The sequence below is a fragment of the Gambusia affinis genome, linkage group LG22 (genome assembly GCF_019740435.1).
Source record: "Gambusia affinis linkage group LG22, SWU_Gaff_1.0, whole genome shotgun sequence".
In the NCBI taxonomy this organism is placed as follows: domain Eukaryota; kingdom Metazoa; phylum Chordata; class Actinopteri; order Cyprinodontiformes; family Poeciliidae; genus Gambusia; species Gambusia affinis.
In genome coordinates, this window is record NC_057889.1 from 9,018,054 (window position 1) to 9,034,395 (window position 16,342).

At 38.7% G+C, this 16,342-nt stretch overlaps 1 protein-coding gene across 3 annotated transcripts in view; it reads left to right on the forward strand.

Annotated features, from left to right (window-relative positions):
* Positions 1–16,342, forward strand: part of LOC122825810 (pleckstrin homology domain-containing family G member 1) — a 63,441-nt gene that overhangs the window by 25,050 nt on the left and 22,049 nt on the right. For 2 of the 3 annotated variants that reach the window (XM_044107371.1, XM_044107373.1), the window contains exon 2: positions 14,009–14,550. In XM_044107371.1, the coding sequence (XP_043963306.1) occupies positions 14,009–14,550 (542 nt within the window). Of the gene's footprint in view, positions 1–4,007; positions 4,302–14,008; positions 14,551–16,342 lie in introns of those variants that run through there. The other variant, XM_044107372.1, reaches the window with a different exon arrangement.

A 16,342-nucleotide genomic window follows, 5' to 3' on the forward strand; every position in this document is an offset into this window, starting at 1 on the left:
GGCAAGCATTTTGCTGTAATGTTTGAAAGGAAAAATAATAAAATAGAATTTATATCAGTTTGGATGGCTAATAGTAGTTGGTTTGGTCACTATGCACAGGAATTAGCAAATCAAATTATGACTTGCACAACGTAAAGTCAAAATTTAGTCAGGTATGATTCTAGATCCAGGTTCTGACTTCCCCGCTGCAAGTAATACAGAATTAGAAGTTAGTTAGCATCATGTTACGTTATCTGTAAGTAATGCAGAAAATCCGGAGGTGGCCCCAATAGAAACAAAAAGAGAAAATACGTGTTATTACATAATCATATTTTTTAAACTTTATTTCATATTGTAATGTTATTCCCTCACCAAAACTTTAATGCATTCTTGAGAAATCTTTGGCTATACTATGACAACTATTCAGGGGTGCCTAAGCACAGAGGTTATCTGCATAATATGAGAAATTTATGGGAAAATACCAGTATGGAAGCAGGAGTAAAATTTGGTAGTTAGCACTTAGCATCAAGAGGAAGTTTCCTCACATTAATACATAATAAGTATGTCTTTTTTGATGATGTTACACTAAGCAATGCTTTTAATACAATAACAAAAGCTATAAAACGTGATTTAAAATTTACCCATGGTTTTGTTTTTATTTTTGCTTGATATCTTTTACTTTTACTGGCTGTGTGTTTGGTTTGTTGTCTACAGTAATACAGACTGAGGAATGATTCTTCAATCTCAAACTTCTTAGAAAAGGGGAAAAACAGACAAAACAGTTGATTAATTCAGATGTTGCAAAAAGAAAAGCTGTGAGTGATGGCGACACTTAAAAGAATCTGTGAAGATAAAGACGGACTGTGTATTTTTTGCAGATGATCCATCTCAGCATTGACAGTGTCACAGAGGGAGGGGGAAACCATATATAAATGACCCCTCCACCCACAAATCCCCGCCATTAGTCACAGTCTCCCTCGCTTTCCGGATGCTTTTTTTCTTAATATTCACACTTCTCTTGTTACCACAGAAACACTTAACCTCCTTTTAGAAACTGAAAATTTGAAGAAGCTGTCTGACTGCGCGCTGCAGTTGGGTCCTGATTTCACACTCAAATGCAAACACAGTCACTCACACATACTGTCAACTGCAGTAATGAGCTTTAAATTAGTTCTCCGCCTCTCTGTGGGTTTAAAGTCCTTCTCTGTTTAGTGCACAAGTAAAAATGGAAAGGAAACAGTTAGTTTTGACCATACAAGGGGCTGAAATACTTTTGAAAAACTAATTTTGTGAGTGGGGGAGTGAATGTCTTTGTTTTATAATCATGACAATCCGACAACATGCAGTTAAAATTTCTACACGCTATAAAAATCTCAGCTCTTCCTCTGCATGAGGAAACCCAGTTTAGGGATGTTTGCCTCCTTCAAAGGATCCAACTGCCTTGTTTTAGCTTGTTGTCAGTGTGTGAGATCCTGTTGAGGAAATTACTGAGTGGTGATGGATGAGAAGTTGAAGGAACGTGACTCTGGTGTTGAGCTGTAGACAATGGCCCAATGTTGGTACTGTTTAGGGAAATAAATAAGGTACCAGAGGTACAAATAAGTTGGTGGCAACTTGTGTTTAATATGGACTGAAGGTTTTATCACAGTATTTTCTGGTATGTTGTGATAATGCAAACTATTTTTTTACTTTTTTGAAGAAACTGTGGCTTTGACAGCATTACACAGTTATCATAGTCTCATAAACGCAAAGACTACTCTTGAAAAACATTCCTATTTGTAATACGCCAGTCCCACAAAGAAGTGCCTTCCATCACTAAACTGCACACAGTAGCTGCATTTAATCATATTTTCAAATTTAACATTTGTTGATGCTAACAACATTAAACATCATTAATTGGAATTTATCGTGACAATACAAGAAATGTATCATAATAAACGCTCCCAACCCTTGCTATACATAAAGAAAACATTTATCAAATTCTACATTTTATTTCACCTTTTTTTTTTTTTTTATCATTTATCAGTCTAAATTCCCTTTTTGCAACAGAAAATGTATAAAAGCTCTTGGGTTCTTCCGAAATGAGTTTAGTATCGTTTCAAACATCAAGGAGTTAAGGCTTTGGGAGCATCCACAGGTCATCAGATAAGGGGTTTCTGCTGTAGCCTTATGTCCTCAACAGTTCACGCTTGAGTGAGCTGAGGAGTTTTGAAGATCCGTGTGCGTGTTTGCTAAGCTTGTGCTGCTCATTATGGAAGGCATACGTGTGTGCGTGTGTGTGTGTGTGTGTATTTCAGAAGAAAGGGGGTTGCAGGTGAACCATTTGGATTCAGACTGAGGTCCTTCGTGGGTCAACAGATCCTCTGACCGTTTGAGAGAGAGGTTGTGATTCTTAGGCTCTGTTCTGTTTGTGATGGTCGTCCAAGGGGGGTCTATGTAATGGCACTGGTTAGGGAAAAAAAGAAGTCTGTTAGGACCCCTACCTGCTGTGACCAGTCCTCGTATTTATGGAAAGAAAAACAAGTGGTCAACACATTTGCTTTGGTGTACAAGATTGAGGATTGGGTATCTCACGTGTGTCATTAAGATGACACTCTGTCCTGATTTATTGTAGCCTTTTCCTGTTAACTATGTGACCATTTAGAGGATGGATCAGTCATCCGCACAAATCAAATTGGTGAATATAGATAAAAAAAATTAAATCAAACTGTTTTTCACAGCAAAATATTCTTTTATATTTACTTTTTTTCTGTGTCAAAGTGATGTCAAAGAATAATTCAGTTTTTGTTTCCTTTTTATTATTTCCAAGGTTTCCCAGAGAAAACTTGATAAGCCCAGTAGTTGGGTGGTAGGGGAGTCATTCATCCAGTGGCCCGTTGTGCTTTTGAGTTAAGAAATGTTTAAAGTTGACAGGAAATTTTAAAATATCACTTGATAATCATGTGTTATTGAAAGATTGGATGATTAATACCAGAACACCAACTATAAAGTCTTTAGAAATGCTAAAATCTTAAAAAGACTTGTATAAATAAATAATGATTTCCCTGCTGGGGGCATAAGTCGAGCCTGATGGCCCGCCAGCCTTATAAAACACTGAAGGAAACCCTGATTTCAATTCCCTAAATTCCAAACAGTAAACTTTTACCTTTTCTTAATTCTCGTAATACAAGTGCAATTCCATTTTTCTTTCTGCAACCTTTTGGTTGTTTTGTAAGTTTGACTAAAATTGAAGCAAGGCTCAATGCTAAAAAAATGCATAAAGGACATTCTAATCAAAGCAGCTAAAGTTTTATTAACATAATTTTGAGTAATATATCGACATTAGCCCATCTTTAAATCCTACAAGCCTTTTGAGCTACAGCATTACTGAGTTTAATCGTTTTAAAAAACGCTTTTTCTTTGGCCTTCTTCTTTTTGGGAATGTTTTGTGATCATCCTGTGCTGGTGTTTCTCTAATCTGCAACACAAAAAGCAGTCTGATTTCTCTCCGTGGATGAGGAGCTTTTGTCCAAGCCGACTCGCAGCCTATTGATCACTCATAACCCCCTCTCCTTCTTGTGAAGTGTGGATCAGTGTGCAGCCCATGCAGTTGTGCACCAGCAGCAAGAGTTTAACTGTTCTCAGAGTGTGCAACAAATATACCTAAAAACCTTTTCTTGCTGTTCAAACTTTTAAGCAGAAATTAAAAAATTCAGCTTAAGGCTGAACTGACTTCAATTGAAACAACAAAAACTAAAAAACAAACAAATGAACTAAAATAAGGAGCAAAGAACGCACAAATTGTGGGACTCCCGTCTTCTTGTAATTTGCTGCAGGAGAGCGAGAGGAGGAGTCAGGGGGAGGGGAATACACAGCAGGGAGGGGAGCATGAGAGAGCAGAGGCCATTCACTATGATACACACGCACACACTCCAATGCAAACACATGAACACTTCGAGACACACACATGCACGCTGTGGATGCAGGAGAGAGGGAGGGAGAGAAGCTTTCAGAGACAGAAGTAGGCAGAGGAGATCATTGGCAAGTTAAAGAGAGCGAAAGAAAGGACCTGGGGGAGTTAGTTCAGAATAAAACTTCTCTATTTAGTACCAGACTGCACGCTAATGTCTAGAAAAGAAAAATAAAGAAAATCACAATGCTTTGGACAGTTAAGAAAATCTGAGGATTTTTTTCCCCTTGAACTGCTAGGAATACGTTTTGGAAAAGTCTGGATATGTGACCTTCTGTGGAAATCCTGGTTCCTTCTGAACTTTCTCACCATCACTTTTGAGAAACATTTTTGTCATTTCGTCTGAAGAAGGGCCAAGCCACAATGCCTACTGGTAAGAACAGAAATATCCAGCTACAAAATATATATTTCTTTTCTTAAATGGGCATTAACATGTTTCTGTTGTGATGCGACTTGATTTCTATGCCTGACATTTTGCTTTAATGTTTCACACTAGTTGTAAATTTCAACACTATATAAAGTTTTGCCATCACAATATCTGCCTAAGTGCATAATTTCTGTGAACTACTTGGTTTGTGTTTTAACAAATCTTAAACATGTTGCTTCCCTCTTGCTGCATGTTGAGATGCCATTCGGCAGCCTGTGACCCAATTTAGAGTCTCAAAGGGCAGCAGCTGGCAGCAGGCTGCAAATGGGTCTGAAGCAGAAAAGAAGAGGAGGGGGAATAATTACTTTTTAATGCAAAGTCTTTGGTTTTGAGGTGCTGGAGACAATGGAGTACTCCGTATTTCTCCTCCCACTCTGCATGTCCACAGGGAGGGAAGGGTGCCCATCCAAAACTCATAAGTGCACATGGCTCAGGGGGGAGCGGGTGGTGATGAGATCCCTTAAAAGTTCCTACTTTTAGAGTCTCTCAGCTGAGGGGCCACAGATGACACCCTGCAGCTCCGGCTGTATGACTTTTTTTTTTTTTCCATTCAGAAATTTAGGCTTGCATGCCACAGTCTCAAGCAAGGCTGAAGGGTGTGAACAGCAAGCGTATCATGGGTGTCCCTTGGGCAAGTACAAGACTGCAGGAGAGCGGTCTTGTCTGAAAATAGGGACAGCATGCGGGTGGATTCTTCTCCCACAGCTACTCGACTATAACTACACTGCACATTCCTGAGTGGTGTCTTTGTGGTGTCAAAAACAAATTAAAGTGTCCAAAGACATCTTTGGACATTTATTTTTCATAGGGGGATTTTATATTTTAAATCTGTTGCGGTTTTGTTGAATGTGTTCTCTTTATTATGTGAAAATGTTGTTGTTAATTAGTGCACTAGCTGGATGCATGTTTGCTTAAGTTTTATGAGGCAATGAAAGCTCAGATTTATGTTTAAAGGGATAGCACAGAGAGAGGGAGTTGTGTTAAACTGTAAAATCAGTTAATATCTTACCTACAGTGGATAACTCTCATAATGACTTTGTTTAATGTAAATTCATATTCTTAGTATCAGAAGGTTGAAACTGACAAGTAGTCTTAGTTGCCAAGACCCAGGGGACTTCTATTATTTTAAAGAACCCCAAATTTCAGAAACATCCAATTATTTTATGCTAACACTATGAACCATTAAACCTTTGATTTGCAATAGATGGAGAGTTAGAAACAAGCTAATATTTACACAGGAAATAATTAGGAGTCTGTACGCTGCCAATAATCTTTCTGTGTAAAATATGTTCTGAGAATGATGGTTATAATGTCTCCCAAGTTTGACATAAATAATAAAGTGTAAAAATAAAAAATATGATTGAGCATTATTTTTACTTTGCATGTTTCAATCTCAATACATTTCATGCAAGACGTTCATTGGTGGCACACCGCCTCCAACCTCAGTGTAAATAATCACCAACTTCTGTGTAAATAAAATTTTAAAAGGTCACAAGACAATGTTTTCATAACTTTGCGCTTTTGAAATTGGACTTAAGACATAAGGCATCTGATTTGGTCTTAGTCCCTCTTGGACTAGCCCTTAGCTGCAGTTAATCTGGATTTATAATAAATCAAAATGCAAGGAGAGCAATATGCTGCAAATAATTAATTGCTTATGATTAGAAACTAACTTTAAGCGTCCCAAACTATCCGTTTAACCTGTGTGCATGTTTACTGTAAACATCTTGTGGTTATGATGAGTGTTTATACTTCAGGAGACAAATGCAGTTGCTAATTGGTGCACCAGGTGTGTGCTGTGTTTACTTTGGTTTAAATTAGAGCCTTTTTAAGCATGTTTTCATTTCTACCTCCTCTTACTTTGCTCCAGCAATTCATGCAACATTTTCATTTGAGTATATTCCCCAAACCCGCACATTTCTTTGTTGGTCTAGCAGTAAGTTCAGTGGAAACGCCGCCTCATTTCCAATCCTATGTTTCACCTCTTTGTCTATATGTGCGTAACCTCTGGGCTCTGCATTCGTCTGCCTCTCCTCACTGCATTAATTGGGCTGCAGTGTGAAATCCAGAGTGACACTTTGAGGTCTTTAACGTCAGTTGCGATCAAGTCCATGTCTCTGTTAGAAATAGGGACAGATCTGAAGTGGAATATGCAGAAAATGGGAAGTCGAAGATTGACGAGGTTTCAGAGTGTAAAATTAAGTTCAATTTTTAGGATATACTGTTATAAAGTTAGTGCTTCATTGGGTAGATTGGTTGGACTGAAGCAAAAGGCAGAATTCACAAAAAAAATGTTGAGTGGGAAATGGAAGAATGGGAAAAAATATGGGAGTGGGTGGTGTTTGACCTTTGGCCTTCTTTCTCATCTTTTCTTCCTACTTTCATTCCTATGGGACATCTACCCTCATTCCTCACTCTTACTCGCAGTTACTCATGTCCCTGAGGTTAAAGACGCTGCCAAAGTGAAAACAAAGACGAGACTGCATTGCAACTGGTTTCGGTTATCCGTTCAGAGTTCTTGAGTTTCTCGTAAGAAGTACACAGGACGGTCAAAGATTGAGTTGCCATCTGGAAGGCATACCGTATAATAAACAAAATCTTGCAAGCAACTTTGAGTAATGTGCAGTCAAATTCTGTCTCGTGCTCATACTCTTTTTTTTTTTTCTTTTTTTTTTGTTAGGATCCCTTCTTTTCCTTCAAAGGCTGGTTGAAAATTTAAGGATGTTCCTGTAGAGCAGGGGTCCCCAAACTCGGTCCTCGAGGGCCGGCCTCCTGCATGTTTTAGTTCTCTCCTTGGTTTAAGGCACCTGAATCAGATGATGGCTCGTTAGAAGGCCTAAGAAGAACATTGACATGCTGAAAAGGTTGTTGGTGCCACCAGGGAGAGAACTAAAACGTGCTGGATGCCAGCCCCCGAGGACCGAGTTTGGTGACCCCTGCTGTAGAGTAAATCCATTTGGTGTTTAAACAGCTGTCAGTCAGAAAGTCACTGTTGGGAACTGCTTATAATGGGAAGCTCGGCCAATCACGGTGTTCAAATATCCATATCTCTTTCAAAAACAACAAAGTACCAACCAGGGAAATCTTATTGTTTTACCACCTTCTTATTTAATTTACTTTACTTTGGTTAAAATTGCAGTAAATTATTTTTTGTGAGTGTTTTTATGTCTCATAAACTTGGAAAGCAAGAAGAGCCAGAGGAGAAAAAATAATGACTGCACCTAAATGTGAACATGGGCCGTGGTGGTCAGTACCCACATTATGTCCAGGTTGGCCTATGGTTATTTTCCTAAATAGAAAAGAACAGGCATGGTCTGACTGAAAGGAATGTCTGGTGGAAGCTGAATTGTGAAGTTGGCAGGGTTCCTGTCGAGAAATACCAGATGTGTTTTAAGTTTCATAACAAAATATGATGGAGAAAAAGAATGACAGGAAGGGACGAAGAAAAGGATCGGAAGTCAGTTTATGACTGATTGTGAGTGGTTTGTGAGCGTATTGTAAAGGTGTGAGTGAGCAAGATGGGATAAGTTATGGATATAACTGAAGGAATGTCATTTAACTTGTTGGTGTGGTTAATGTCTTGGAGCTGAGATGGAGCTTGTTTTCCCTGCTGCATTACACTAAGTTGCATGTGTGAATTATTCGTCATAAAAACAATTATTATAAAGATTATTTCAGTGTTTGGCTAACTTTGGCTGTTGGTGTTTGGTAAAGTCAGATGCGTAATTAGAAAGACTAATAGAGGTTTTGTCATATGTTTCTATTCTGTCTTGTGAATGTAACTATAGCAAAGAGGAACATATTTTAGTCATTCAGAAAAACCACCATCAATAAGTAGTGACTAGGATTTTCCTGCAGGCTGAAAGGTTTTTGGAAACCTCCTGTTTGTCTTTAAAGAATTTCATTTACGTGATTGTTGAAATTGCTGCAACATCTGAAGAAAACTACAAGAATTTCACTATAAAGCTTTTTATCTTTTCCATGACTGTCATAGAAGCTCAAATCAGAATCCAAATAATTTAAAATATTCTTGTAACAAAATCTGGATCAAAACGCTTGTACAGTGGCAAAGTTCCAGTATTTCAAATAAGGAATTGAGTGTCTTCTAGCGTTTTACTTCCGGAAATGCCTTGAAAATAGAGAGCAGCTTGAAGGTCTATGAGAAAATCAGGATTATTGCATCTGAAATGTTTTTCTCCCATATTGTGGTCTTTTGTTTATAGAAAATCAGTTTTACTGTCTTAGTTTTCTTGAAGTGTAGCCAGAGAGAAATGGGGATCTAATCACTGTTTAGTTCTCATAAAGGTGCCAAAGGTTGTTGTGTGTGGAATGGACATTTTTAGCTTAAATAATATTAAAAGCTTATATATTTAGTCATTTTGACAAAATAATTTCTTTAAACTGTTTTCACAACAATTATGGTGCTTTGAGGATGCGTTCCGCAGTTGAAATTTGAATTGACAAAGTCTGCGTTTACAAGCACAAACTAATTTTGTTTTGAATGTGGGCTGTGGATACATAAAATATAGTAAAGATGGCTGATATATGAGCGATGTATCAGTACTTAAGATTGTTAAAACAAGGGTCCAGTGCATCCATTTTCTCTATTCTGACAAATTAGGAGAATTCATTGTCTTAATGCGTCTAGCTCTTAGCCACAACAACAATTGTTATGACTGATTTGTGCAACAATAATTTTAATCCTAAGGTACAGACCAAAGTAGTGATGACAGCTCTTAGCTGCACAATGAACAAGCAGGTTACCATAAGACTCCTTACAGTTTCATCTTGTACCCAAGTCTCCTGTGGATAATTTCCATATATTTCTAACCCAATGGTTCTTTGGGTATTTACAATGCAAATTCAACACAGACCTTTGTGTATGCAAGTTCAGGACATGTTACTTCATTTGCTCCACATCTGCCTCTGTAATGTATTTGTCTGCCTCTAAAATGTTTCCTCTCTTGCTCTTTCATTTGAGTCTCTTGATGTAGCCAAACCAAGTGGGTATCTTCTCAAGTGGCAACCCTTACAGGATGAAGTTCTCGTCTTTGATATTCTATGGACTGTATATTCTTGCCAAGGGATCCTCCCTGGGAATCACGTGTTGGATTTGTTGCTAGAGCCACCATGTTACAGTTTGTCTGTGTATTTTTCCTGCTGGAACCCAGTGATTAAGGAAGCCACTTGACTTCCAATAAGCACTGGGTACAGTTTTTGCTCAGTGACGTTTTGTGTATCAAATTCCATAATGTTTTTACGGAACAGATTCACAGTTTAAAAGATTGCACGAGATGTGTATTACAAAGCACGCTTAGAGCTTTTTGAGCTACTTGTGAGGCCCCTGGGGCCGTAAATAGAGAGCAGCGCTCTCAGCTGTTTGCTTACCACTTCACAACAAAGAGCACTTCAGGTGGCTGTAAAGAGTATGACTGAAGTGAACCAGTTAAATTTACCATGAGTCATTAAACTTGGCTGGACTGGTAGGGAGGCTTGTCCGGCTGGCTTGCACCAGTGGAGGGAAATCACTGCGCTTCTGTTTGCAGATCTGCAACTCATTACTTTGTGAGTCTGTGTGTTGTGAAGGCCCTTTTTGTTGTACATACGTTGATTAACGCTGTTAACCAGTCTTGATGAGAATTGCTAACAATAATAATGAAAATGACAGTGACTTTTATGAGCAAGAAGATTTTCTCTTTGTCATAGAAATGTCCATAGACTGAATATTTGGGAGCTTTGAACGTTAATTATGTACACACTTTAAAAATCCATGACTACAGGGCGAACTTGCACAAGTCAACAGTGAAATCTGATGTTTCTCTTAAGATCATGAGTTAACCTTGCTGTTGTATAACAAAAACCAAGATGTTTATCTCTTTATCTGGAGACCTCAGTCTCATGTTTAGTAAAAGCGACAGCCTTTTATACAGAGAAAACAATATTTTCTTGTGATCATGAGATAATGATGGCAAGAAACTGAGACTGTTTTGTGAAAAACTCAGTTTTATCGTTCAGCATCACTGCAGTCACACGTGTAATTGTTTCCGGCAATGCTCCTTAATATGATATAATCAGCTCAAATCAGTTTCTACATGCCCCTCTTAATGTCTTAATAAAGAAGTAATAGTTTAGGTTTTTTTTTGTGATGTCACACCGAATTATTTGCATAACAAAAACAAACTAGAATTGCACGCAGTTAAAAAAGGGGTGGAAGCTCTGCTTAACATGTCTGGCCACATCCCTCCTCATCCGGTGTTGTGCTGGTAACATTGTCTCTCCCCCAAGTTGGATGACTGGGTGGTTGCCAACAGGAAAGATATAGTCCTCCACAAACTACAGTATGCTTTTCAGACTCACTACACCATAAAAAGCAAAGAAATGTTAAATGCAGTTTTAATGATGCCAGAAATTATTCACAATCTTGCAAAAAATTATTGGATTGATTTAAAAGCTGTCAACAAGACTTAGACTTCTTATTTTTAGCCATTCCTGACCTTCAGTTTTCTGATTGTTTGTATTATTTTTTTATATATTTGATTAACATTCTAAAAATATCAGCAAAACTTCAAGCTGACAGGCCGCTCTAGGTCTTAAGGCAATTTATTAAAACTGTAATGTCAGCATTGTGCTAAAATGTTAAATGAATTGACTAAAAATACTGAAATTGTTTAAAGACATTGTCTTCTGGTGACAAAGTCCAATTCATATACAAGTCATTTTTAAATTAAAGGTACTTTCTTTTTATCTTAAATATGGCTTCTCTCTGGTCATGCACAAACTTTCTTCTAAATAATTTTGTTTTATGCAATAATCGTTTTAAGTACACTGAGTGGAAAGATTATTTACTTCCGTTACTATCGCTTACTATATTTAAGTTAAAAATAAACTCTAGAGAAAAGTTCACATACTTGAGCAACATAATTTCCTCATGGTTTCTCATAAAGCATTTCTCTTAATCCATTTGCACACATTATAATAATCAAAATAAATGATTCAGCCGTTTGTACTTGGGGTTTACTGTTTGCCAGTCTTCCGTCTGTTTCTTGCTGGCTGTCGGTGTTTGCCTTTCAGCCGGGCCTAATGTCGAACATATGAAATCCTCGCTCTTTGTTTGAGTTCAATGAAAGCCAGAGATTGATGCCAGGTTGCTCAGACACTCGCTGTATTCACTCTCTCCCTCCTTTGGCAGGAGACGCCGACCTCACACACGATCCTTACTCCTCACGTGCACATGCAGAGACAAACAACACACACATACACACGCACAGAGCAGAACCAGTCCCTGCCTGAATACTTAGGACCATAATTGGAGGTAATTTACATGGATCAAGTTGAAAATAATCTGGATAGCAGGTAACTAAATCCTGGTCATCCTTATTCTGTGCTTGTGTATGTGTGTGTTGAGGTCAGACTGGTTGATGTGTGAGAGGGAAAATAGCCTGTTCACCCAGGAAACAGACAGGGTGTGCCCCAAACATGAAGCTGAAGGGTGGGAATGAGGAGCAGGGCAAACATAAGATGGGGTAACTTCTCTGTGGTGTTTGGGTTTTTTGTGTGCTCACACATTAGTCTGCATGTACAGGATTCACAGATTTGTACGTACCTAGTTGAATGTACAACTAGTTAAAAACATTGGTGATAGAACCATCAAATAATCAGCTTTGGCATGGATTGTGGAATAAATAATTTCTTGTCAAACGTGCACTGAAAGATTTGTCAAACAGCAAAGGAAATGGGTATTTGCCTGTTAAAGTCACAGAGTGCAATTTAATCTGTCTCTTTATGTATTGTGTACATAAAAGCAGAGTGTGGCTTACTAAAAAGCCAAGTCTGTTTGTGTTTATGTGCGTTGTTGATTCACTCCATAGATTTGTTGTTCTTTCTGATCTTTAATTGGTAGAAAGTGGGTCAGGGCTGGGGTTTAAACATTTGGAGGACACAAAAACAAGCAGTAAATCCTTTCTAAACTTTTCTGAGAGAAACTAAAACTTCATCCCACTTAAGTCTTGAGACACTGGAGTTCCTTCCTGCTTTTCTTGGCAGGGAAATGGAGCTATAAAGAATCCTGGATCATTATCTATCCATCCATTTTCTGTATACCTTTGTCCCTAGAGGGGTCAGGAGTGGTGCTGGTGCCTATCTCAGCGAACGTTTCGGGCGAGAGGTGGGGTTCACTCTGCACAGGTCTCCAGTCTGTCGCAACCTGAATCATTATCTGTAAAATAGTTCAGGTTTTCACTAGAAAGTCTCTGTTTGGTTTGCTTTAACTCTGAGCTTGTACATCCAGAATGTATTCAGAATGGATTTGGGGTCAGCTTCTTAATATTTGTGTTGAGTCCAGTCTATGATCTGCTTGTCAGAGACCAGTCCAAGTACTGCTGTGGCAAAATGATGGGCTGTTTTGAAAAGGGAGAGAGTGGGTATGGAGCTGGATTCTTTGAGCTTGTCCTCAGTTTCACGTTTCATGTTTTGAACCTGAACCTGTGATCTCAAATGCTTTGAAGTGAGAAAGGTTGAGCTGGTGCTGCTGGCATTGATGATCTTCCTGGATGTCGCTGTTGGCACAACACAGCAGCTGCTGTTACACCAGTAGCAGTCTATTTGAGAAGTGATTTCTGTTTTGAAACATCGAATGTTGAAGTTTACTTCAGTTAGACTGACTGTATGGCCATTGGAGGTTGGTAAACGGTATTTTAACAAATTTCTACAAACGGACTCTCTTGTGAACCAGTTTGACACAGGCTAGATGCCAGAGAGACTACTGTAGGTGCACATATCTTTGAAATAGAGCTTTCATTCATAACATGGGTTGCTCTTAGCATGCAGTGTTCAAGCAAATCATCACCCACACACTTATTTGGTCAAACAACTTAGAATTCAGAAATGCTTGGTTTTCTTTCTGTTTATTTTCTAGGTGGTATGATGACTGTTGGGCTTTTTTTTTTTTTTTTTTTTTTTTTTTAAAGAAAAACATTTTTGAAGAGATTTATGGTAGATCTCCAAGTGGCCCACATATGGTGGGTGGTCAGTGTAAACGTCCGTTAACTGTGGTCAGGAATGAGGATGCTAAACAGAGGTCCTGTAAAGATATTTAACTAACACTTGCAATTACAGAGAGGGATTCATATTACCACTGGTATTTTTTTGTTTAATTTGAATATTAAATGTGATTGTTGGGCCTCAATATGTTTTTATTTTTTATTTTTTAAGAGGTTTTTGCCCAATAAGATTTTAGACTCATAACGTGCAATAATACCCTCCTCATGAAGGAGCTCTGATGTTGTAGGCAATGTATTTATAGAGCCTTCCCACTGGTAAATTCACAATGAGTTAACAAAATTTTCAGAAACAATAATCTGATTACTAGCCTCTGTCTCAAAACAGTAGAGTTTTATATTTTTTTTCTAATCCTGATGTTCTGTTCCTATATAACTGTACTCCTTTTGTGATAATTCCCAGATTTATCCTAATTCATACAAAATGAACTGCAACATTGATCAGTGATGTTGCCACAGTTGCTGACTCCTAGAAACCCGAGTCGGCAGTCCTCATAGGTTTCACCAAAGCCTGCAACTGGATAAATAGGAAAAATGCTTTGCCTTTAGAATTAAATCTAATAATGCTTTTTTCTCTCTCTCTTTTTTTTAATTTAGACGACTATAGCTACCTGCCTGATGTGCTGCCTCCTCTTCCCGAAGTCCCGGACTCCGGCTCAGACCTGAGCTCCGTTGACATCCCAGCACGCTGCCTCCGCAACCCGGCCTTCCGCCACGCCTCCTCACGTTATTGCTCCGCCATCAGCATGGACTCCTCTCCTGACGGCACCGAACGACCCATCAGCTACAGCTCCACGTCCTCCTCCGCCTCCTCCAGGGACAGTCACTGCTCCTTGGGCAGCCGTACGACCCTTGTCACGGCCCCTCAGTGTAACCCCGTCACCCCTGACCGGGACTCCGGGGCGATTCGATTGGAACTGGTCCCGGCCAGGCAGCTGGGATGTGAAGAGGAATATGATGGAAACAATGGAGATGGAAGCAGACATACTGCTAAAGAACATTTACAGCCGAAGTTGAGTCCAGAAGTACAAGAGAAGATGAGCCCGGTGCAGGGACCCAGGACGTATGTGGACCGGGTGGTGCAGGAGATTCTGGACACAGAGAGAACCTACGTTCAGGATCTACGCAGCATCGTAGAGGTAAACTAGTGTTTATTTGTAACATAATATACAAATTAATTAAAAGTTCTTTATGGAAAAACTAAAGGACACATTCAGAATGTGAAATACATCAAAAGAACTTTGAAAAACAAATAGACATCACATAAAGAAAAACCTTAAAATGCAAGTTAGACATAATGGAAATGATGAAGTTATCGTTCATCTATCTAGAAAAATTACGGTAAGTATCACACTTTCAGTTTGATTTAATGAAACTGAATGTTTCTGGACTCTCAAGCTTTTAAAGAAGCTGGTACCAGACCCAATCAGCATAGAAAAAGATGATACCTCTCTGATGACCTGAGGAGCCTATATGGTACATTCATGGCTAGAAATTCTGACTCCGTACCGAGACCCAACACAGTTCAGAGCCATAGACCATCAGCAAGATCTTGAATCTGTCCTTTTACAAACAGGTAAACAGGGAGCCAATGATTTGTGGCCTGTTGAAATATGATCCAGGTTTCAGTAACTTCAATAGATAAAGCTCAAGTTGTCATAGAACTCTAAAGTTGTATGTCATCAATATCTATTGTGAGATATGGTACTCTATGGTGTTTTTAAAATGATCTACATTGAAAATAAATTAGAAGGCCAACAATGATTTATTCACATTTTATTCTTTTAATGTTTACAAGTTAAAATTTGGTAGATTTCCTTTAAATAGTAAGAATAATTATGCTTTAAAAAAAAAACTTGTAATATTTTTGTGTGTGTGTGTCGAGCAGTGTGTTGAAGTTTAACCCATCCTTTCGATTTTATGGGGGTTTTTTCACACACGTGAGCTCCTCAGCTTGTTGCCTGCAGGGAATCTGTAAGGTCACCTGTGTGGGCGGGGATGGGTCCAGGCCTATGACACCCTGTACCTTTGTCCTGCATTCACAGGCACACATCTGTTGTGTGTATACACACTCAAGCAAATGGGCTCATTTAGTGTTGTTGGCTTTGAACTGCAAGAATACACATCACCTCAAGACAGAGCTCAAGTGGCTTTAAGGACTGGGTGTAGTGGCTTGCGTCAAAGCTAGCACTCTTTTCCATTAACTCCAATTTCTTTCTGAATTTTATGCTCATGCTCAGTTTCTTTGTTGTGGTTATTAATACAAACTTCAAACACATGCACTGTTTTTCTGCTTAAACATTGTGTGGTTATTTGATTGGTACAAAATCTTTTGTTGTTAGAGAGCTTCGTTGCCAATTTTCTTCTTGCCCGTCTTCCATAAAGTCCATATTTGATGATTGTCATGTCAAGGGATTGAATTGCATTATTTGGTCTTCATGATGCATTTGTTTACTAATGTTCTCAAAACTAAACAGCTGTCTTTTACTGGATTAGATTACACACAGGCAGAGCTTCCATTAGATGGCTTTGGAAGGCAGCTGGTTCTATTGAAATTTACTTTGGTGTGTGAGGGTGAAGTCAATACGCACCACACTTTTTAGATTTTTTTTGTTTTTTCTAAAACCATCTATTATTTCCCATCTATTTATTTTCATTCCAAGTGCTGACTTGTGACAAAATAACTTGCTTTTGATTCATAGACAGATGGCAGAGCGGCAAATTCTGCACCTGAGGTTTCTTCTTTCTTGTAGCAAAGAAAACAGACATACACAACACACACACAGAGCAAACTGCCCAACCGAGTTATCCCGGAGTCTGTGTTGCAGTAAATCCCTCTGCCCAAAATGCTTCCTGCAGAGGAAGAGGGTGTGACAGCCTCAGCACAAATATTTACCCAGGCTCCCCTGCGTTCACCTGTGTATCATCTGT